The sequence below is a fragment of the Balaenoptera physalus genome (assembly GCF_965194825.1).
Source record: "Balaenoptera physalus genome assembly, chromosome: 4".
In the NCBI taxonomy this organism is placed as follows: domain Eukaryota; kingdom Metazoa; phylum Chordata; class Mammalia; order Artiodactyla; family Balaenopteridae; genus Balaenoptera; species Balaenoptera physalus.
This window is the reverse complement of record NC_138891.1, coordinates 23389941-23414574: the sequence shown is the minus strand read 5'-3', so window position 1 is coordinate 23414574 and position 24634 is coordinate 23389941. Positions and strand designations below refer to the sequence as shown.

General features: G+C 49.2%; 1 protein-coding gene across 1 annotated transcript in view; it reads right to left on the bottom strand.

The window, feature by feature from the left end:
• Positions 1-4241: 4241 nt before the first annotated feature.
• The window catches only part of CLSTN2 (calsyntenin 2), a 641924-nt gene continuing 621531 nt past the window's right edge, over positions 4242-24634 (bottom strand). The window contains exons 13-17 of the mRNA XM_082461191.1: positions 20899-21069; positions 20260-20405; positions 20006-20129; positions 19039-19223; positions 4242-17111 (exon numbers count right to left, since the gene is read on the bottom strand). Of these exons, the coding sequence (XP_082317317.1) occupies positions 16917-17111; positions 19039-19223; positions 20006-20129; positions 20260-20405; positions 20899-21069 (821 nt within the window). The 3' untranslated portion in view covers positions 4242-16916. The remainder of the gene's footprint in view (positions 17112-19038; positions 19224-20005; positions 20130-20259; positions 20406-20898; positions 21070-24634) is intronic.

The window sequence follows — 24634 nt, the reverse complement described above, 5'->3', positions numbered from 1 at the left end:
GGTTTTTAGACTCTCTGGTTTACAGACGTTTTAGCACTCGTTTTATTTTTGGAACTATAGCTGTCTAACAGGGACTTCTCAGTTCATATCTGCTGTGTGCTTGGGAACTAGTGGTAGCCCAAGGTGCTAAAAAGGAAAAGAGTGTTTGTTACTGGGCTCCGGCACCTGCACACTTTGCTTGCTCAAAGGCAACATTTCACTCTTCAAGGCTGGTTATTTCCTAGCCATGTGGTCAGACGCTTGGTTCAGTAGCCCAAGCACAGTGTTTAGAAAACCACATCTGTGTGGGTATCTGGGCTCTGCCACTCACCAGCTGTGTGACCTTGACAGGAGACCTAATCTTTCTGGAACCCAGTTCCTTTATATAAAATGAAGATGAAGATGCTTTCCACGTGGGGCTGCTGGAAGGATTAAGTTAGAAAATACCAATGAGATGCTGGTCCAAAGCAAAATACCAGTGAAGTGCCCTTTCCCCTTCCCCTCTTTCTGAAAACCTCTATATTGAGGAGATAAAGTGGAGGCCACCCGTGGAGAGTGCTGTCCAGGCTAGACCCCAGACCACTGAATGAATGAATGAATGAGTAAATGAATGAATGAATGAGTAGATGAAGGAAGGACTGAATGAATGAGGGTGTGACCCACACTATGACTAGGGGAGATCGGAGATCACAACTGTGGTGTAATTTATTCAGTGAATGCCTAAAGGGCTGGACATTGTAGCAGACTCTTAATGGAAGTTATCTCATTTAATTATCACGAGTCCTTTAAGAAAAGTACCATTATCACCATTTTATAAATGAGGAAATGAAAGCTCAGGAAGATTGTCACATAACAGTGGTGCCATGACTAGTAAGTGGTTTTACTAAGGTATCATGAAGATGGAAGGCCCTAGATACGTACGTGTGTGCATAGGTGTATTTGCAGATATATGTATGTGCGTGTGGTGTTTAACTTCATCCCAAGAAAATGGTAGGCCCTTATGACATGATTGTGCAATTGTTGGAAGACTGTAAACGTTGGTGGTAACTAGAAGGGTAAGGGCAGATAAAGTGAAGGGCAGAACAGGAACAATGGTTTGACAATGTGGCCTTGAGGAAGGGAACTCAAGGTCAACTCACAGAGGGCTTCTGGGGCTGCCTTCCTATCTTTTAGGGAAGAGACAGCTGGGCTGAAGGCCCTGAGCGAGGTCAGAGGGCGGTGCTTGTAGATCCTGGGACCCAAGGCTGGGGGTAGGATCTACAAGCACCAGCTAGGGTCCTGGTGAGGTTCATAGGCACACATGGAAGTCTCTGCAATGTGACCGATGTATGTGAGCACCCAGATCTTGTCCTCTTGAAGGTTTCCAAGTAGCTTTATGAATATAAAGCTCACAGAATATAGGCACCCACTCTTGGACACATATATGGGTTAAAAGCACCAGTTTGAGCCTGGGTGACCCTGAACTTTAGCATCATGTCACCTCGGATTATGCACTTGGCTTCTCTGCACTTTGTAAATGGAGATATAAATCTAATAAAATTTTGTGAGGTTAAAATAAAATAATGCATATAAAGCACAGCATAGTTCCAGGCACCTAGTTCGAGCTTAATAAAATTCCTATATTAATAATGATTCCCATGACAAAATTTGTTGGAATGGAAAATATTTCTAAACCATAGTCCATTCAGCTTTATTTTAAGATTATTACAAAGGCCTGGAGAGGCTCTTTGGAAGGTTTCTCCCTTGGTTTACTTTGACAACATGTTCTGGTCCCAGTTGGGTGGGATTGACGCAGAGTGAGTTTCAGGGCAGGCTGTTAACACGATGAACAACCAGTGGAGAGGAAGAGATTTCCCAGGGATGCCGTGTGTCGCCCATGGCACCTGGCCTTGGAAGACAACATTGGGCCCTTTACCTTTTCCATTTCCCTTTGGCAGCCCAGCATCTCAGCGTGCATGACACCAGCCAGCTCCAGCCTGTAGGTTGCTCCCCTCTGCTGGCCAGCGCATCACTGCCAACATCACACCCCCGGCCTGGCACCCTCTATCAGCAGCAGTTTCTACTTGCTTGAGCTCCACAACTTTGCTTAGCCTTGGAAGTACGCTGATTGAACCTGAGGTCTTGCCTTCACAAGCCCAATCAAGAGGATACAAACTGGAAATTCAAGGCGTGATACTAAGTGGGCTGTCAGAGCAGATAAGTCTTGAGGGAAATGGAGCAGGGTCTCAGAGGCATCGTGCCTAGGATGAAATTAACTGCTTGGTTCAGGACGGTTCCCCTGGATGAGGCACTAACAGAGGGAAGAACTGTGGGCCTGGGCTCCATGTCCTTATCTCAGGCTGAAGCCAACATTTCCCCAATTCAATGCTGGTCACAAGGATGCTTTAGGAGGTCAGGTGTTCCATAGTCAAATAGGTTTGAGAAACACTCTTTCCTATATTCTCTTCTAGATGATTCCCACTGCACGTTCTGAAAATTCCTGGCCTTAGGTCATGGGTAAAGGTGCTCCTGGGTTTCTCTTGATACCTGACCTGTAAACAGTGGTGTTCAAGAGCTGCCTCAAAAAAGCCCACTGTTAACATCTCTTCCCAATTCTGAGTTCAGAGACATCACGTTGGTGGCTTAAAATCAGCCATGGTGGTAGTGCTTACATCATGGGAATCAGCAAATGCTACAAACTAGACCCACTTCCTTCAAAACTACTTGTTAGCCATCTGCCAGCGCATCACTGCCCAGAAACCTGCTCCCCTTGGTCATGCCTTTGAATATCCACATGGCTGACCTTTGCTTCTCTCAGCCCTGCTCCTTCTGCCACCCTTGCAGTGGCATTTTTGAGTAGCTATCACCCATAGGAACAAATAATCTGAATCGAGGGTGTTGTGATGTTTTAGTTTTTCTGATGGGTCAGACTCACCTGATCCACACTCATATGGTCTAGAATAGAGGTCACAAAATGGTCAACTGTGTCCTGAAGTCAGCCTGCTATTCCATTTTCGGGGGTCCATAGAGGATTTTTTAAAACATAGGGATTCGTTGCCAAAATTTAAAATTTGGCAGATTTCACATCAAAACACAGGTTTTTGACTATCTTGAAAGAGAAAATCAGAAGATCTGGCCATCATGGGCAACCATCCTTGCATTGAGACAGTTGGCTGGGGCTGAGGAGCAGTTACCCCTCTGGACTGGCACACATTTTTCTTTACACTGAAGGCCCCATCCAGGTAGCTGTGCTCACTTTTGCTGCCTGCTTTACCTCTGCAGGCATCTGAGTTCGGCTTAGAACAACAAGTCCTGTGCCCTGTTCCTCCCACTGTCCGTCGGGACACTTTACAATAAGGCAGGCCACGCTCCAGGGCACAGAGGGTGGTAGGATCCTCTTCCACTGGGGAAATCAAGGACAGCATCACTGATCAATAGCCCTGGAGCTCGGGAGTGGAACTTCCTATCAGAGATCAGATTTCCATGGTCTCGGCTATGGGAGGAGGGATGGCATTCCAGGTAGCAGGACCACAGGAGCAAAAGCATGGAGACAGAAATGTTCACCTTGTGCTTTGGGAATACCAAGACCTAGGATTCCTGTTGGGCAACTGGGTGATATAAGGGTGAAAGCGTAGGCTGGGCCAGGTCATGGAGCACCTTGGATTTGAGGTTTAATTCAGTTCAGTTTCATAAATTTTCACTGAGCCCTTTCTATCCTATCTGTGCTCTAGGTTCTCCACTAGAGCATAAACACAGATCTGATTGAGATGAAACCTCTGACTGGGACTTTTCTCCATAGTTGAGTCATTTAAAAGTTGGTTTTTGTTGGTGTTTGTAAGTTTTTGCCATGGACCCTCTATCAGGTTTACCTAACATGAAGCCCTATATTCAAACCCAATAAACCAGGACCTTTTCGGGTTAAAGAATCTAGCTTGGGACTTCCCTGGTGGCTCAGTGGTTAAGAATCCGCCTGCCAATGCAGGGGACACTGGTTCGAGCCCTGGTCCAGGAAGATCCCACATGCCGCGGAGCAACTAAGCCCATGTGCCACAGCTGCTGAGCGGGCGCTCTAGAGCCCGCGAGCCACAACTACTGAGCTCGCATGCCACAACTACCGAAGCCCATGCGCCTAGAGCCTGTGCTTTGCAACAATAGAAACCACCGCAATGAGAAGCCCATGCACTGCAACGAAGAGTAGCCCCCGCTCGCCGCAACTAGAGAAAGCCCGCGCGCAGCAACGAAGACCCAATGCAGCCAAAAATAAATACATTTATTAAAAAAAAAAAAAAAAAAAGAATCTAGCTTGTTTGCCCTGAGGGACGGGGGAACCCCTGGAGCTCCAGGGGCCTTGTATATGAAGGGCGAGTTCCTGTAGCCTGTCAGCTTGGGAGGGCACCTCCCAGCAGAGCTTCGGTCTCATGCAGGCACAGAGTCAGAGAGGGAGGCCGGGAGGGGGCTGCTGTGGAGGCCGAGGGATGAAGGGATGCTTTTGAAAGAGATGGGAGGGAATAGGCACCGAAAGAAAATGGAAGAGTCTATTTATCAGACAGCAAGAACATGGGTCCCATTGTTTTGGGAATAAGGGAATGGTGAGAACTGTCAGGGACCCTGTACACTGGGCTCCAGAGAAGCCCAAGGATAGGGGTGTGTGTGTGTGTGTGTTATGCAGGTGAAGATAGAAGGACTCCCAAACAGACAAAGCCTTCTCAGTCTTCTTGCTGCCTCTCTGAGACGTAATAGGAAAAATATAGTTCGATGTGATAAACATGCTGTCTTAACATGAGGCAGAAGAGCTCCTCTTAGGGTGTGAACAATCTGTATCTGGGAGAAGATCATGAAGAACTTCTTGGGATAGAAAGACGGGCATGGATTTTGGCTGGAGACCAGGGTATGAACAAAAGATGATGAAGCTGCTCATCAAAGAGAAAAAGAAGGGAACTTGTTTTTTTTTTTTTTTTTTTTTTTACTGCGGAGAAGGATGGGGGAGATGTGAGCAGGGGTAGAAAAGGAAAGGGTGGAGAGGGCAGGCAGATGGCACATGGCTGGAGGAGGGTAGCCAGAGGAGTTAAAAAAAAATGACAGCGCCTATAGGTGGCGTTTGCTGTGTCATGTGCAATGCGGATCCCTTCCATGACGCCAACACCTCCCAGAAAACTTTGTTTGAATTTTCCCTCCTTCTCTCTGGAAGCAAAAGGTAACACTTAACCCCTGGGTGGGCCCAATATGAATCAGGAGGGAGAGGCAGCTGTGCCTGCAACTCACATAAACCTAGGGAAGTGCTCTGGATCCCCACTAGCTTTGGAGGGGGAGGCAGCGCATCTTCAGTGGGCTTCAGGGGCTAGATGGCCCTGGGCGGCACCTGGGCGTAAGGGAAGGTCAGCAGGAATGGAGGAGCAGGAAGGAACAGTCTAAGAGAGAGAGAGAGAGAGCTGTGCTCAGCCCCACCTGCTCTCCTCCGCAATGCCCCCAGCGCCTCTGGGTCCCATCTTCTTCATCTTAATTAAGATTACACACATTGAGCTCCAGCGCTTTGTAGGTGCTCAATAAACACCTTAGCTTCGCCTTTGTTTTGGTCTCCAGTAACAGTGCTGCTGAGTTCAGCTCTGGGGGTAACAGGGTGCCCTGATGGAGCCCGGATAGCGGCCAATTTGCCATGTCACCACCCCTCACATCCCACGTCCCTCTCTTCCCCATGCATGGATTTAGGACAGAGCCCCAGAGAATAGTGACCCAGCTAAAGCTGTTCTTGCCATCTTACTTCATCAGATAGTCTGAAAAATAAAAACTCTCCAACGTCATCCTTACTGTGAAATTCGAAAATCATATTTATTCACCAATTCACAGAAAGTGTCATAATGACCACCAACATGAATCAGTTTGTAGACATTTACAAGCCAAGGCTGAAAATAAATATCTGTCTATGTGTTGAATAGGCATTTAACAAATTACTTGGAAATGGCAAGAATCTGAATTGTTAGAAATTTAAAGTTTGTGATTCAAACATGGGTAAGATCACAGTCATGGGAAGAAGCCCAGCAGATTCCTGTGATGGTTCTTATTTCTTCCTATATCTTTATATACATACTGATTCTCGGTGCCCCTCACTCTGTGTCAGCCTGGAGTGGATAGGACAGCTCAATAGGCAGGGGAGGGGTGCTGAGAGAGGGTAGGGGTGTGAAAGGGCATCTTCTCTGATCTTCTGTGACTGGGCAACCCCGTTCATTGAGCAAGTTGATAGTGTGCGCTCCTGAAATTAGATTCAATATGCTATAAACACACAACATCCTTCTAACGAGATAGTCCAGAGTTTGCCTTGTATGACACTCATACACACACAATAGTATATTTAGCAAATAAACACATTTTTTAAATTGAAAGAATTCACTCTGAGTCAGCTGGAAGATCTCAGAAGTCTGACATGTGTCAGGTACACACTGGCCCAGCCACGGAGATACAGACGGCCACAGCGAGAGGAATTCTGGCCACACTGGCAGGAACTGCCCAGACTGTAACAGTGATCTAAGGTGATTCTATAAAATGATGCTGCTGGTCCTTCCTCTGTCTGTAGTGTCAACACCACAGAGGTTCCAAGGAGGGAAAGCTCACCGGACCTTTTCCCCACACACTGTGGTTGGGCAGCTGGGAAGAAACAGCCATCCAAGGCATCTAAATGGTGGTGGCATCTCCAGATAAGGGAGAAGGGAAAGGCAGAGAGAAGGAATTGCTAGACCTTTCAGACTGGCTGAGCCCAGAACCTTTACATTTAGTTCCAGAACTGAAGTTGGCAAAATTCAACAGAATTTCATTGAGTATTTAGGAAATGGCAGAGGCAATAAGAGGGGAGCCCCCAGCCCTGTTCCCTGTAGAAGTAGCTTGCTGGAAGTTATGCAGATTTGGTTTAAGTGGGATCAACTCACTTAATGTAACAGCCCATCACTGATCACTACCAGAGAGCCAGACCCAAGACCTGCAGCTGGCTGAACACACCGAATCTGGGAATCCACAAAGGCTTCTCCTCAACCAGTTGTGATGATCTACGAGGAGGATGTGGCCAACCTGCTTCTCTGCAGCTCATTTAACTTGGGGTATAGTGACACTACTGAGTGTCTACTGAGTGGTGACAAGCTGGACCATCAATTTCTAAACACTTAGCAAACTCCTACTATGTGCCAGGCACTGTTCCAGTGCTTTGAGAGCTAGAAGTAAACAACAATAAGAAAAAGTCTAACAACCAAACCAGGGCTTCTAAGGAATTTAAAATGTGAACCATCAACATCTGCATTCTATATTTCACTTATTTCTGCATTATAGATATGTATATGACACATATATTTAGCTGTCCTTAGCTACTTGTCTCTGAGAATTTATATTTAGTATATTAATTTTCCAAATGAATGTCCCACAAAATCATTCTGACTCTTACCTGACTGACATAATGTCCATGCCAATAACATAGCACACCCACTCTAATCCCTACAGATTTCTTTGAAAACAACTGATTTCTACATGCAATTTCTTTTCTAAACAAACACACGAACTGGTTTTCTTCAATCTCATTCCGAGCCTGTCCATCTCAGTCCACCAACAACCGGTTCTGGAAGCACTGAGGTCAGGCTGGAAGCAATCAGGTGGATTGATCCATCATGACTAGTTCAACGAAGAACTGAAATCACCTTCAAACAGCTCTGACTTTGGAAGCAATTGATTTGACTGCCTCTGTGGTCATATGGCCAGACTCACCCATACTTGGCTGAAATCTGGATATGGCTTTCAATCCAGAGCAATCCTCTGGCTTCCCCGGTGAAGGGTGTCCCTGTTGCTCTCACTCCTGCACAGCCTCACCTGTTCCCTCTCCAACTCTGAGTCACCTTTCCCCTCAATCTCTTCTCTTGCTTTTTGAGTGATCAGCCCTGGCTACTGGTCTAGCTTACCGACCTCCAAAACGCTTCTGCTTTATTTCCACCCCTTGAAACTGACTAGTGAAGATGGGCATGACCTCTCCCGAATCCCATCAATCCCATCTGCCAGAGGCTCCTCTGCAGCCATGTAAGGGAGCTGGGGGCTGGGGCAGGGGCTCCAGATCCTTGCATTCCATATGCACCAGGACAGATGTACTTTTGTCTCCAGGGGTGGATGTGCACATTGTATTCATATCTGTGACCCTCAGGCACAGGTGGAGGCCCCCATCACAGAGCTGTTAATGAACCCTTCCCAAGGGCTGATGCCTCCTCATCCTTTTCACTCCCTTTTCTACATGGGGGCTGGAGCCTGTAGCTGAGACTTGCGGTCGATTTTCTGCTTCTGCAAATAGACACAACCTGTGGGCTCATTTCTCTGATAGCTCTTTCCACTGGGGAAAAGAACCCTCCAATTTTGTTTGTGTGTGCATGTGTGTGTATGTGTGTGCGTGTGTGTGTGTGTGTGTTCCATTTCCGTACTGAAATGCTCAGGAAAAAGGGTCTTGGCAGCAGAGATGCATTTTCATTTCAAGATGAAAGCAAACAGACATTAGAGCCGACGTGTTTCTGTTGCCTGTGATTAACACACACCGTCTGCATTTCGGCCCTTCTCATGTCTGTTGCCCTCTTTTCATTAGTCTATTGGGGATTGAGCTTCATCTTGATGAATCTCCTCTGCAGTGAATCTGATAAAAGGGCCTGGAGAGCAGCACAGGGCTGGGGGCATTAACACAGTATGGCTTTCTCTCCTCGGATGCTGCCCATGACTTTGGGGAGGAGCAAGTGGTCTCGTGGAGGCCCACCTACCCTTGCTCCTTGCCTAAGGGCTCCTGTTACAGGTTATAGCTGGGAGGGGGTCCCTCTCCAAACAACCCCACTCTCTTCTCTTTCCACTGTTGCTCTTCAGATGGAGAAGGATGCACTTCCATCCTCCTCCACCTGCATTTATAAAGGACCTGAACTTGTACATGAAGAGAAGAGATGGCGGAGTCTTCCTCCATTGGAGCATCTTGATTTTTCAAACCCCATGCACTCATGGAAGTTAAGTGATCTCTGGTCTGCCGTTTACTTCAGCATTTATGGAGCACATGTGGTGGGCCAGCTGCCCTGCTAGCCACCCAGGGTGTTGCGATAGACAAGACCCTCTTCTTGCTTTGAGGAGGGGGCCTGTGACGGCAGAGGAGGCAAGAGTTGGGGAGCCATACTAGCCTCACACAACCATGTTTCCCAGTGCCCTGGTCAAACACCCCATTAGGCATCTGGGAAATGAGGGCTGTGGCTCCTTTTCACTCAACTGGAAGTTCTCATGGAGTGAGACCCTGACTCTGGGGATGTGTCGGCTCAGCTCCTTCCTGATCCTCAGAATGGCAGGAAGGAACCAGCTGGTATTGGGACATGGTCCTCTCTAGTGTTTCTGGCAAATGTAAATGGCTGGTATGTCCTACCCAGCGGCACACCGCGTGTGTCTCACCCATATCCAGGCTTCCCAATGAACACTCCCCCTTATTCACTCACTCTACGTGGTGTCCTGGCTGGATCTGAGCTCCTCACCCTCAGTCCACAATGTGTCCCTATCCTGCCTGCCAACGAGAACAAAACCCACCCGGTGTCCAGAACTACCGAAGGCCTCTCTGTCCACTTTCTGCCATCCCACTCCGCGTCCTTTTGTCCCATAGGAGCCTTTGTGATAAGTGACTAACCTCAGGGAAACACATAACATGGCCTGAAGGTCTTGGGCGAGAAATGTTTCATGAGAAAATTCACAAAGAGAAGCCAGGCTGTAAATGAGAACTCTTCTGGATCTCAGCGACATGAAGAAACACTATACCTTCCCCTCTTGGGTCCAGCTAGTTCTCCCCACTCTCTCTCCCCAGCATGCAACTGGGCAGCCCTATTTGTTCTTGTTAGTATGTTGTAATTTGTTAGAGATGAGTTATTCCCCATATGACCTCTGTGGTCTCAGGAGATTGAGCATTTAATCAGAAGACCTTTTCCAAGCTGGGCTGGAGAAACGGAATTGTCCTATGGGGCATTTGGGAGGACTCAGCAAGGAGACGGCTGAGAGGACCAGGACTGAGTCTGATCAGGAGGGGATTAGGGTTCACAGGAACTAAACAGCAGATGCTGGGTCTCCCAGGCCATGTATCTGGGCTGTTTCCCAGCCCATTTCTCTTCTATGCTTCCACCCCAAGGCCCAGCACCCCAGCGCTCTGACTCCCAGAAATCCTTACACGAAGACAGATTCTGTACCCCACAGCTAGGTGTAAATGACTAATAGGGCACCAACTAGTTCCTTCCAAAGGTTGGTGGACCTTCACAGAGTTTAAGCCATAAATCGGAAAGCCAAATCAATAATCAGTGGACCTTAGGGATCTGGTTGATGGGGAAAAAGGGCATTGGTGGAACCTGGCACCTTTGCAGGTTGTAGAAATTCAAGGGCCAAGACATTGTCTGTAGGGAAGGCTGCAGGTTCGATTCTGGGTTTTGTTTTCTAATTTCAGCAACGTCCAGAGTGAGTTACTGCCCTTCCAAGAAAAGCCATTCATTCCCCATCCAATTTAGTGCCTGCATGGTGACGCTGCATGTGTCAGTCTCATTACAAACACAGCGATGCTGCAGTCACCTGGCAGTGTCCTTAACTGACCCCGCTCCACTCCTGTCGGGCCCTGGGCGGTTCCACCAGCATAGAGGCTGTGTGGAGACCAGTTCTCCTGGTGACGCAGGGTCATTGCTGCAGTTTAATTGTTTCCCCTTAAAATACAGCCTCGAAGGAGGTTGCTCAGCCTATAGGAAGCTGGAAGGTGGCCTCCCTAGGGCTGGGTGACCTCACTACGGCTTCTCCTGGGCTGCGTCTTTCTCCAGGACGAATCGGGCCAGACCAGCAGGAAGTGGCTCGTGCCCCAGGGGAGGAGTGGAATTGGGAGTAGGACCAGGGTTCTCTGAAACCACTGCTTCAGGGAGCGTGGTTTAGATCCTAGAGGGCCCGGGGTGGGGGTGGGGCAGTCCATTTGGCCCCCTCTCATCACTACACAATTCTTTTCTTATCTTGCTAACAGTCGTCTGCTCCCAATGCCAGCTTAAATCTTTCTTCTCATCCTCTACATCCATGGTTTTCAAACCTTAGTTTGCTTCAGAATCAGAGAGCTCGTTGAAACACAGATGCTGGACCCCACCCCCAGTTTCTGGTTCAGCGGGTCGTGAGCGGGGCCCGAGAATTTGTATTTCTCATTTGTTCCCAGGTGCTGCTGCTGCTCTGGTCCAAGGATACCTTGAGAACCTGGGTTCCACAGGGTGGGGTGTGAACCCACAGCGGGTCCTCCGGAGTCAGCCCTGCTTCCCTCTCCAGCTCTGGCCTGGGGCCTCCGAGGTGCTCGCTCACTCAAGCTGTTCCATGGCTGTGGGCCTTCATGCTGGTCCCTGGATCTGGGCTACCCTTCCTAACTTCCGACGTCTGGCTGCCTGCTCTTGGTATGTAAGAACTTCCTTTGGCTGCTTTCACTGAATCCTAGCCCTCGGCCATGTTATTTCTGCCCCGTAGGCAGGGTGACTGGCTTCCCTCAACAGGTGAACCGAGTCAGCCTGGGGTGGAATTAAGAAACGCATAGGGAAGCACTGCCTGCTTCCCTAGAAAGTTCTCCACTTGGCCTCAGCAATGTGTGGCAGGGCTCCCAGAATCACACCTACCACCTGACTTAGGGTGGAGAACTGCCAGAGCAAGTTATCCCCCCTCTCCCAACCCCAAACTTCTGTCCCCCCAGTCCTGACTGCTCACAGACAGCCTCCGGCAGGGCAGAGGGAACATCCCAGCAGCTTGCAAGACTAGGAGATCCTCATGGGCAGGGCCACGACTCATCCGTCCTCCCTTCCCCATTCCTGGTACCGGGTGTGGCACACCACGGGCGCTGAGCAAGGGTTTGCTGAATTACATTAAACATAGCTGCAAACATGGAATCCCATCTGTTCACTGATGGCATACAGGGGGTGTCTGATTGCTTTCTGGGGTGCTGGTGGAGGTGACATCTTCTGTCTCTTTTTGTCTCCCTGGGATAGTCAAGTTTGGCTTCTAACCCACTTCCTACCAAGTCAACTAACTCTTCTTTCTGGTTGGTGCCCAAAGGAAAACTAGAGCAAGATCTATAAAGCAGGTACAGAATAAATGTATAAAGCTAAGCAAATAAAGGCAGGGAAATGAAGGTGCTGGAGTAGACTTCAAAACTTTCATTACTCATTTCCTTTGCCTACAGCTGGACAACGGAAAGTGGTTCCATGAAAATTAAATTGTGCCCAGGGCTTTGGCTTGTCAGCCTCGATAAATGTCTGATGCAGCTAGAGAATGGTGTAGCATCCGTAGCCTGCCAGAGTACATGGCAGGAGGCTTTGGGGGTCCCCCAAAGGCCTCAGAATGATCTTCCCTGAAAAGCGTCTACTTTGCACTGGTAAATTTTTTCAGAGGATTAGACCAGCTCTCTCACTTTTTTGTAAAACTGATTTGGTTAATTTAAATGAGAGGACGGTTAAGAAAAAAGTCCTCCTTTGGCTAAAATTGAATCATACAGCCAAGAAGAATGCTAATTTTGAAGTGTGCCGGGGCAGGCTTTCTACTGATTATGCTGTATTGATTCAAACGGTCACAAGACTTTTAGATCATTTTTAGAGTGATGGCATGAGCAGGGCTGAATGGAAATCAGTCTGAAATAATGAACATTCCTGCTTAGAAATCATTATGGGCTGTCATTGGGGGAAGGCCCTGGGCCTGGGAGCTAGCCCTTAGCTCAATGGGGTTTGTACTCCGCAGTCAGCAGGTTCCTGGACCCAAGCCTTTCAGTTCTTGAGGAATGCTTGCCTGCGTTTGAGGCAATTCAACGAGCAATAAGTATTTTTTGGTTTTGGTTTTGGTTTTGTTTTTCTCCCTGGAACATGGATTTTAAAAACAGCTTAATTAAGGACTGTGGTGTTATTTGTTGTTTATTTTGGAGGCAAAGACCACTGGGTAGCTGATGGGAGGGGCTAAGATAGTAATCTGCTTTCCCTTGGCAGCTGGAAGGCTGCTTTCCCCACACACATGGTTGAGGTGTGCAAACCATGGCCCCTGAGCAAAATCTGGCTGGCTGCTAGTTTTTGAAAGGCCTGTGGACTCAGAAAGATTTCTCCATTTTTAAATGCTTGAAAATAAAAATCAAGAGTCATAAAATTTTGTGACATGTGATAACAATATGAATTCAAATTGCCTGTTTCTTTTTAGTGTTCATAAATAAAGTTTTTTGGGAAATATAGCCATATCCATTCATTTAAGCATATTGTCCGTGGCTCATTTCATGCTACCGTGGCAGGGTCGAATACCTGCTACAGAGATCACATGGCCTGCAAAGCCCGAAGTATTTACTAACTGGATCTTTACAGGTGAAGTTTGCCAGTCCCTGTTGTATAGGAACAGAGGACATTGCTTCCCCTTCAGGAGCCCATCTCCCTGCAGGGTCCAGGTCCGCCAGGCACAGCCCTTGCTACAAGCAGAGGTGGGTGGGCTAAGCCCTGCTTGATAGCATGGCTGTGTACATTCAAGAAAGAGGTGGTGAAAGCAGAACCCACTCACGTTTTTGGTAGCTGGGTGAACTGGGGCCTTGGTCAGATTTATAGCATTTGATTAAACCTACTAGAATGTACTTTTCTTGTTCTTTAAGACTGATGACCAACGAGCTGATTGCTTTACTCCGCTAGGGCAACTCATTCTGTACTGGCTTCTTCCACCTCAAGCTCCTCTTTCGCTTCCTCCCTGTCACCTGAGTCATGTGAGAGGTTCCCGCCTATGTATTTTCAACCTCCAGAGAGCCGGATCTGGTCATCCACCTGGCAAGACAAGCACTGGTCTGGCCTCTGGCCAAACTGGTTAGCTGTTCCCCCCGGTGCAAGTGTACCTGTACTGCTGCTGATGTCTGGGTGAGAAGCCACAGGGGATCTGGCCACCTGGGAGTTTTGGTTCCCAGATGCCAGCGGATGGAGCCTGGACGATGCTGGGCTTGTGAATGGCATTTTCCACCTGTGGTTAGAATCTCTGCGAGAGGGCAGATCACATTACTCACCACTCACCTGGATACTCCCCAAAGCTTCTGCTACTTTTATATAATCTCCCCTTCTTGTTCTCACCCATGGCGCTGAGCAGGGTGCTGGGAACACGATAAATGCCCACTGACCCAGCAGCATCACTTCAAGTGCCTTGTCCTTGGGGCTGGCATGCAGGCTGACCTCCCACGGCAGGAGTTAATGGAAAGGGCTCGATGGGAGACAAGGGGACTTGACCCCATTGTTTCTCTACATATGAGTCCAGTCACAAATGAATCAACTCTGCTGCCCTGGCCAAGCTCCACTTTCACCTTTTCCCTCCCCCTGCCGCCCCACCCCAGCCCTGAAAAACCCACGAAATGGTTTCACATGCCCCAAGCAGCTCACTGAGCCGTGAATAAGTGATGTAGCCATAGCAGGCAGGTGGAGGGCACCAGACCACCTTTCCCACCGCAGCCAGACCGAAAGACCTAGCAGAAGAAAGTGCTCGCATGAACACCGGACTTAAATGTTTTAAATCAAAATCCGATTCGAAAAGAATTGGCTTTAAACCTATAAATACGGTAATCATTTTACTGCCTTAATTTTGGAAGAATTCTGTTAGCTCCTAAATGCCCGGCTAAAAAGTCTCTTTTTATTTAACTAAGGGGACTGTGAGGACTCAAAATCCAAGATTTTCTCCTTGTAGATGTGCAGACCCTGCCTGATAGAAAAGGGCTATTTGACTGGGAAAATTCACAGAGGTGTCTATTTCCATTCAATGAATATAAAACCCCAATCTTCTGCCAGCGTCTTTTCTAAGGAGGGGAAAATCAGAGCATGGGTTGAGTTTGCGAATGTGTCCCTCTTCATCCTGTGACTTCTCCTCTCCCTCCCTCTGCATTTGTCTCTTGTATGATTTCTATGCCTGACTGTTTCTCCTCTGCACCTATCAAGTCCTCTGAGGGAGGAGCTTCTTCTGCTTTCTCCCTTTCCCACAGCTGCTGGTAGAGCGCTTAGCACGTAGTAGGTCCTCAGCAATGCCTGTTAGCTGCGTGAATACGAATAGGTAGAATCAGGGTGGTAGACACTGGGTCAGGAGTGGGGAGTCCCATCTTGTCTATGCCTCGGAACGACTCTGAGCAAGATGGTGAATCTCTGAACCTCAGTTTACTCGTCATGAAAATGGGTCTAACAACAGGCATTCCCCACTCCCTCATGGGATAATTGTGAGGCTCAAAGGAGGAAACAGATGCAAAAAACACTTTAGGTGAAGGAAAAGGCTGCCTAAGGTGGTTTCCTCAAATCAGAAGGTTGCAAAGACCTGTCACGGATCCTCACTGGGTGGAGGTCAGACTAAAAGACATTGGTGGTGGTCCCCCTTCCTAAGCTCTCTCTGAGTAGGAGAGTAGTTGTGTCTCTCTGACACAGGGAATAGGATAAACAGATTCCGAACCTTCTTTTGAACCTGAATACCCTGTGCCTAGGGACCAGCTCTGTGCCCGTGCCAGTACGGGATGGGCTGGGGGTTGGGGTAGGGGAGAGAGGGGACAGATCATACATACTGAAGACAAAAAAAGCCCAAGACATTTGAAACAAAGACGTTCTTAGAGCCTCATGGAAGTCCTCTAACAGCCCTAGCTCTTGCCTGCCCTGCTCTCGGCCAGAAAAGATCACAGACCAGTTACTATAGCAACACTTCTCCTCCAAAAGTGTCCATGTTAAGATGGAGATGGAAAAGGTTTCCTTATTAAAACAAAGAAGAAGGAAAGAAGGAAATGGTTTTTGGATATATTTGCCCTCCACCCAAAGCATTGCTCCTTTTCTGAGAAGAAGAAAGAAGCTGTTATTATGGCAAAGATGCTTCTAATTTCTAGCAGTTAAATCTCCAAACTCTTATTTTAGACTCAGCGCAGTTCATGCTTGTTCCAAAACATCCAAGAGGAGTGTATCTTTTCAAGAGGCAAAACTGTGAACTAGGGGACGAGGGACCCTAAGACTAGACAGTGAGAGCCTTGTCAACATTGGGGTCTCCCTCTGGCCCGGGAGAGCCCAGCCACCCCTGTCACCCAGCTCTGCGTCCACCATGAAGCCCTTCCTTCTGATCCCTGGCTGTAGGCTTGTCACAGCTGTCACCCAGGACAGTGGCTATGTGCAATGCTTCCTGGCTCTCACGGTGTCATGTGGTGGGAGCCCCCAGCAAGGCAGCACCGTGGGTCTCAGCGGCTGCCAGGAAGGCAGGTTCTCAGAGAACTTTGGCTGGAACCAGGCCCTGCTGTGGCCAAGGGCCTGTTCTTGGTTTTGGACTTTTCATATGAGCTTCTGTGGCCTCAAAAAGGACAAAGGGAAAGGCTCTCCAAAATGGGAGAGCACGTGTGTGTGGCGGTGGGGAGCAGTGGGGGAAGCCTAGGCGAACCTTTCCCTGCAAACTTAATTCCACCTTGGTACGGACGTCCCTTTGAAGTGTTGAGGACTTAGACCTCGGGTGTGTGGAGTCTGACCATCCTGCTTGTAGGAAGCAGCCTGGAGAGTCAGGTGCGAAGAACCTGATGGTTGGTGTGGAGACACCGCGGAGTCAGTGCCTGCACAGTGGGTTGGAACCTCAGGGCCCTGAGAACGTGGAGCCCAGGTAGGGGAGCGACAGAAAGGCTGACCTTCTCCCCTGCAAGGAAGAGCAAACACGGTACCCACGGATCCACTGACAGGCTGCTGGGTGAGCCCAGTGCAAGAGAAGTGGGGGCCACAGGACAAAGTCCGCCCTGAAGTCCCCAGTGAGGATGACGCTGGGCTTCTGGGAACCGCCCCAGGGCTGGGAGTACCCAAGGCGTAAAGGGTGGGTTCCAGGATGCTGGGGAAGGCCTGCCGGGACCTGTCATAGAAATCAGAGGCGACGCGATAGGCTGGGGCATACATCGGGGCGGGGCTTCCAGAAGGGACACGTGGGCGGGCGCAGACGGCCGGGCACTAGTAGGGGAGGGTGGAGTCGTCCCACTCCAGCTGGGCTTGCCTGGCTCTGCTCTGCCCGTGTCTGCCCCTGCCCGCCCCGTCCTCCTCCTCCTCCTCGCCACTGCCCTCGGAGTCGCTGCTGCTCGAGCTTAGGTCTTCCTCCTCCTCCTCTTCCTCGGTCTCATCTTCCCCACGCCCTGGGGCTCCGTGTTTCTGGATGGCAGGGAGAGAAGGGAAACGCTCATCAGGGATCAAACGGAAGCCACGCTGGAGCTCAAGTTTCTCCCTCCATTAAGGAGACATTTAGGGCCCCTTGGAACTCCTTCCCTTGATGCTAAACCCTTGGGCCGGGAGATGGGCTTTCTAGAAGGGAAGTCCTTTGGTAAAAGACCAATCGGAGGGCTAAGGACAAAGACAAGCAATGGCAAATTCCAAGACACAAACTCAAGGTAAATCGTTGTGTTTTAAACATTGGACATTTAAGCCGATCCCATCCATCATTCAGGGAGGCTTTTGGACCAGAGTTTTTTTTCTGGCATTTCTGAAACCTATCTACATAGGTTTCCAAGTCTTTAGTGACTTGCTTCTCAATGCGAGGATAGCATTTAAGCTTGTACCCCTCTTCCAGGTGGGAAAATCATGTCTCTGGGAGCAGAAGGTCTTCTAAGCCAAGACTCAGGTGTGCCGCCCCTCAAAAATACTCCTTTCAGAAGGACAAAGTTCATGGTCCTCATTTTCCATGCCTGCCCCTCACCCCCGGACTTGTATCCTCAAGCTCTACCCCACGCTTTTCCAGTCCCCTCCATCTCCCCCCAGCTTTTTGGCAATTCCAGTCAAATCTTATTTCTGGATTTATGTTTCGAGTTTATAAAGCAGCCATAAAAGATGTGAGCCCATGCTTGGCTACATCCCATCTCTGGAGTGTTTTCTCTTCTACCTTTGCCTCCCCCAGATGCTACTCATTCTTCAAGGCCTCTCTTAGGCTCCAAGAAATCTTCCCTGGACAGCCCCAAAGGTTCTCCCTGCTCATGCTTCACTGACTGCAGGCATTGCCAGGTTAGCCCTTGGTGAGCACGCTCTGGCCGGGTACTCAGACTGCTCCAGGCATAATGATCTTGCCTCCTAGGCCCAAGGCTCAGCTCTTTGAAGGTGGAAATGCTGGGGTCCGCACAGTGGTGCGCTCAGCCCTATACCTACAGCACACGCTGGGACGAGCTGACCTGCATTGGCACGCCGGCTCTGAAATTGGAGCAGGAGGCCAGGTGAGGCGGGGAAACTGGGGACTGGCTGGGATACTTTTCTTTTCATTCCTCAGTGACTCCTCCTGATGGCCATTGACTCCCTCGCTTTCTTACTCCTGCCTTTCCCCCCACCCAGCAGCCATGGGCAGACCAAAGGGCCCGACGGAAGCGGCTTTTCTTGATAGTCATATGTCCAGATCAGGGGCATTTGGACACTCATGGGTGGATTCTGGGGGCTGATGGCCAACTGGAAAGATAACTTTAGAATCAGACAGGCGTGAGTTTGCATACTGGTGGTGCCGTTACCAGCTCTGGGAGTTTGAGTACTTTACTTTCCCTCTCTGAGTTGGTCCTACCTTGGTAAATGAGGAGGGTGACTCCCACTTCACAGGTTGCTGGGAAGATTAAGTGAGGTGGTGCGTATTGAGGACCCCGAGCAGTGCTGGAGTGATGGGGGCTCAATAAATGGCAGGTATTACCTTTGGGTTTTTGTATGAACATATTCTGAGTCTTTAAGTGAGCTCTGCAGGCAGATGGAGCAAAGCCATCTAATTTATACTGGTAGCTAATCAAAAATTCAATACTGAGTCCCTGAGAGTGAGTCAGCTCTGAGCTAAATACTACGGGGGAGGCCAGGGACAGACACCACGTGACTGCTTGCCTTAAGAAATGTCTGGTTTTGTTTGCTGGGTGAGAGCAATTCCCATGTTTTTAAGCAGTGCATGCATTTGGTGGGTAAGTGTGGCTCATGCAGGTTGAGAGGGCTGGAGGGGCCCAGAGAAGGGAAGGACCAATGGGGCTGGGCTAGCTGGGCAGGGCTTCTGGCACAGGAAGGATGGAGCTGGGTGGGGGAGAGGCATCCCGCTCTGAGCTCCCAGCCCCCGCGGGAGGATTGTTACCTCCATGGGGTTGACCGTGATAGTAAGTGACGAGTCGTCCCAATCCATCTCGGCTTCCTTGGCAGCCTCAGACTCCTGGGTGAAGTGCTGGTGGGCAATCCGGACCCGGTACATGCCCATGGCCACGACAAACACCAGCATGCACACGGAGATGATGATGACCACCGTGGCAATGCTCGGGACCACTGCAATGAGGAAGGGATTCGCAGGACGTGGTGAGCAAGTGACTAGCTCACCCTTGGGATGGAACACGATTGAAACATCCACGTGTAGGTTAAAATCGGCCCTACACTGCCCAGTTGGAGAGCTCTGGGTCGGAACCTTACTCTGTCTGGGCTTCACTTTTTTCATCTATATAGTAGACTTCATCATTCCTATCCCATGGGTAGTTGTGAGGAGCAAATGAAATCATCTATGTGAATTTCCACAGAGGCACATAGTAGGTGCTCAATAAGTGCACATTCTCTTTGATCTCTTGCTTTTTCCATCAAAGTATAGGGCAGCCCCCTTCCCCTCCCCCCGAGAGCTAGAAACTGTGGAGTTCAGTCGGGACAGACAGAAGTGCCCGCCAGATAGGAAGACAATATGGAAGGTACTGGAACAGAAGTAAGGGTGGGAGACTTTGCAATATGGTGCATACGTGTGTGTGAGCATGTGTGAGGGGCTCAGGGAAGGCTACATACAGCACGTAGCTTTGAGTTGGGTCTAAAAGGACTTGCAAAATTTTACCCCAGCCCTTTGTAGAACATCTACTATTATACATTTCTTATAACTTCTTGTGTACTTGACCTGCTCCCTCCTGAGGCCGTGAGTGCCTCAGAGCCAGGCCCATAGCTCCTCCACGGCTGGGCACCTCCTTCAGTTCTGGGCGCCTCTGGCTGCTGCACCCTAACTGTCTGTTGAGTGGATGGTCTTGAGTCACAGTCAGCACCTGGTGTCCTGAGGTCCCTCCTCCCAGGTGACCTACCTGAACTGCGCTGGATGCTAGTCTGGGACTCTGGGTGGTGGACAGACTGGAGGAAGGGCGGCTGCACGATGAGGTGGTTGACGTGCTCCTTGTCTGAGACTCTGACCTCATGGAGGACGCTGACCTGAGAAGAGCAGGGAGAGATGCTGTGGACCGGGAGTGGCAGGTGGACCAGTGGCTCCATTTCTCCTGAATAAACGAAGTGAATGAATGGGCGGGCCGGGGCTTCCCTCACCACTGCAGGACTCACTCACCTCCAAGTTGAACTCATTGCTGGTGTAGCGCCCATTGAGTTCCGAGCACTTTATCCTGAACCGCCGGGCCTCCAGGGCAGCTGGACGCCAGTTGCGGTAGCGGATGTGACGTAGCACCTGCTCATAGCGGCTCATGGAGCCCACACCTGTGTCAAGAGACCACACCTGTCATAAGAAGGTAGAAGAGGGGCTGGGGAGACAGGCTGCAGCTGCTGGCGGTGTGGGTCTCCTGAAGTCGGTGAGGGTAAGAGCTCAGGGTGTTTAGGGGCAGACAATGTGCCATGCAGACATTCTAAGGAGCCAATTAAACTGAAGCACAGAATTTCCACCTAGATTGGGCTCTGACCAGAATGTTTGGCCTCAATCTGCCAAATGTTGCTGTAATACTTGCTGAGATCAAACATGATAAGAGCAGGCACCCGCTTAGTTTCTACAGATTTCCCCAGGAGTGGAACGGGAGCCAAGTCCCCAGGACACTGGAGTAGCTCGCCAAAGGAGGGGCTAGAAGTCCACGCTTTGAGGTCAAGAGTTCCCTCCTGACCCACCTCCACAGGAGGTGGAGCTGCCATCACACTCATGACTCCCTGGACAAGGCCACTGAGAAGGGACCACTGGGTGCAGGACTGAGCACGGCCTTACCGTAGATGGAGTAGCCGGCCGTGGAGTTGGTGGCGTCCAGGTGTCGCTGGTGGAGCTCACTGTGGTTGAGCTCCAAGCACTCCTGTTTGGGGTCCAAGTCCCCTCCCAGCACTAAAATGTCACAGAAATCTAAGTTGTGAAGCATTTCTTCAAAAACTGCTGATTTGGGGGCTGTGGGAAGACAGACACGTGGAAAACACAAGAGTGAGGACAGCTCAGATCATGGCCCTGACACTTCCTCCTCCTCCTCCGTGACTGAACCCCAGGTTCAGGCTGGGTCAGGAGGAGAGGCTGGGCGATCCCAAATATCACCTCCACTGCTCGGACGGATGTCCAGGCAGCCCTTGAGGTTGGGCGGCACGAATTTATGTGAAGAGCGTGAACACAGCAGTCAAAAGATGTGAATTTGAATACCAGCGCTGCTCCTGAGAAGCCGTATAGTATTAGAGAAACCACCTACCCCTCAATTTCCTTATCTGTGAAGAGGGTAAGGGCATTGAGAGGATTGAAAACAATGTGTGGCACAGGATAGATGCTCAAGAAGGATTGGTCTCCTTTGGGACCAGAGATGAGTGCCCCTCCACCAGGCTCTCATAGCTTTCCCCGCGTGGTCATGGTGTGTGTCTCTGTCTCTCCCAGCAGACTCTGAGCTTCGCAAGGGCAGAAGCGCTTGGCGTGACTAACTCTTCAGTATCTGAGGGGCTGGCATGGAGCAGTATGACGACACAGTGCTCAAGTGGAGCTGCACTGGTGATATAATTAAATAAGTAAATTGGATAGTCTAGTTGGCAAGCTGTTGCATCCCTTGGCAAAGTTCCTGGGGGAAGGGTAGGCTGAGACATGCCATCCTCTTCTCCAGGGTGGGCAAGGTGTGGAAGTAAGTGGTGGGCTCCTGCTCCCAGAGTTTTTGCCTTTGTGGCACCAACCCTACCATTTACAGAGGACACCCCTCCCCTTGCCAGTTTATGGAAGCCTGGTCCTAGGGCTGGAGACTAGCCAGTCTGGTCCCTCTTCTTCACTGCAGTGTGGCGCTGACCTGGAGGTGCCTGCTCCCTACCCCCAGCCTCCAGGGGTGGCCTTTAGTGTAGAGGTGGGAGCACTTTCTCCATCACTAGAACTGTTGAATGTAATTGCCATCTGTGGACTTTATCCTGGCATCTGTCCCAGGCCCTGGCAACATGGCAGTCAGCAGACCCATCTTTCCAACCCTTGTTCCTGTCTTTCTGGTTCCTGGACAGCCTAGCTGTCTTTGCCTGATACTATGACCCCAAGTTTCCCAGAGGAGTGTCTGAGTATTTGAATGCTGGACAGGTTGGCAGTCCTAAATGAAAATCCTACTTTAAAATTAAAGTGATTAGTAGTTATGGAGTCCTTGCTATACGCTAGGCACAGTGCAAAGGAAATCCTAACAGATAGACGCTAGAGGGGGTACTATTACTATTCCCATTTCACTGATGGGGGAATGGACAGTCCATGGGGTGGGGTGGGGTGGATTGCCTGGGGTCACACAGACAACAGGGGAGGAGCTGGATGGCAACCACGACTTTCTGATCCCACACTTGGTGAAAGTCTCAACTTCTGGGCCAGTGGGCTTTGAATATTTTTGATCTTGCGGGGTTTTATTGAAAAATCTGTGAACTAGAGATCATTTAAATAAGTATATTTACTCATTAAGCAGACTGGTGTATTTTGTGCATGATAAAACATTTATGAAAACAAATTTTAAAAGGATTCACAAAAGATGAGAGAGCTATTTAAAATAATTATTTTATTTTGTTTAATTTTTAAGGGATACCAGAAACATTTTTTGCTCTCAATGGATATATGTTGTTATAAATAATTTCGTACACTTACTTTTTAAATGCTTGCCAATCTCAATGGCTTCGTGTAGCATTGGCAAAATCTAAAAGCACATTAATATACACTTAATATACACGAAGTCTGTCATTAATAATGGTACACGTATATCTCTCTTTCAAATGGCCTGTGGTTTCTGGGTTTTCTTGGGAGCCGTACTCTTGTCAGGTCAGGTTGGGTCATCCTGATTCCTATGGCCCAACTGCTGACTGATTGCTCACCCTAGGTAGGGGCCGTGTTCACCCCACCATTTTCTCTCGTTCTCTTGCGCTTGCATATGGACAAAATCTTCCATCAGTTTCCCTGATTCCCACTGTGCTGAAGGGACTGTACTGGGCTCAGGGACTTACCGGCAAATCAATAAGTTGGGCTCTGGAGGAGATCCTTGTCTGGTTTAATAAACAGATAATCACCACCGAGGGCTCGCCAGTGTGTGTGAGAGAGAGTGCTAGTGGTTGGAAGCGTACAGAGTGGTTGGGCGTGTACAGTACCAGCCTGGGGTCAGGGTGGTGGGGTCTTCTGGAAGAGGGGTTGAAGGTAGAGATTTTTGTCAGCAATAATGGGGAACGGGACAGAGAGGGACCTTCCAGGCCGAGGGTAGAGAGTGAGTAGACATGTAAGCTAACACAGAGGGAGAGAGGGGTGTGGTGTCACTGGTACTGAAACAGCACAAAGAGTGAGTCGATGAGGGCAGAAGATAGTGGTGGAGAGGGTCACGGGTGGCAGATGCCATTAGCCTGCTTGTTTACGGCACCCATAATAATGATTATTCTTACAACGATATAAGTGAAATTTAAAAAGTACTAACAATAGCTCTCGGGCACTTGGCTATGCAGTCTGCATGCACCTCTCATAAACAGAAGGTGAGATGTGGACCCAGATAATTGCTTGTCCCTGCATTGCCTATAGGCTGATGTCAGGCCTCGGGAATCCAGATACTCTCAGCTACGGCCTGCAGCAACCGCAGTCGGAGGCCCTTCCTTCTCCTGTCTGATATTAGCCACAGATGAGGGCAAGAGGGAAGATCACACGACCTAATGCATCTTGGAGTGTAACTGCGAAATGGTCCTGCCCAGACAGGTGGTATAACACCATCTATTTTTGTGAGCTAAGAAGGGCTGTCTTGCCAGGCATCCCATTTGCTGGGGACCAGCGTGGTTTAAGGCAGTGGGTAGTTAGGATTATTATAGAAGCAGCCCTTCGGGAACTCAGGCCCACTGGCACTAGCACATCGTTAGCAGCTGCTTTGGGAGGGGGAGGGGGAGAGGGAGAGTTGAAAACATTCTTTTGGAGGAGGCAGCAAAGGATGGTTCTCAAACTCGTATTCCCCCCGTAGATCTGGGCCCCAGGTTTTCCTGCCTTCCTTCCATATCCTTCCATCCCTCTCCCCCCACCAACCGAATATTATGTATCTTCAGTGCAACTCAGTGTTTCTTCCTGGCAGACAATTCAAATTACTTTTACTGAACAGCCCTCCCGACAATGAAACTGTTAGAAAAAGCAACTGGAAAGTTCCCTGAGAGTTGAGAGTGATATTGCTGAAGGAGACTTTTACGGGGTATATATTAAGATGCAGCTCTATTTTTTTCTTCATACTTCTTTAACTTCTCTTCTCATTATCAAAATAATACACGTGTACTACAGAACATTTTGCAGTTGTAGAGAAGTGAAGGGGAGCAGAAACAAATTGGCTCTTTTTCTGCTTCTCAGAGAATATCACTGTTAGCATTAGGTGTGTTTCCTTCTGGGCATTTTTCTACATATTTTTTTTCTTGACAGAGTTGCGATCACTCTACACGTAGCTACTCTGTAATTTGCATCTTGCTTTTTTTTTTAACTTACTGTTTGGCATAAGTGCCTTCCCTCCAACATCATACCT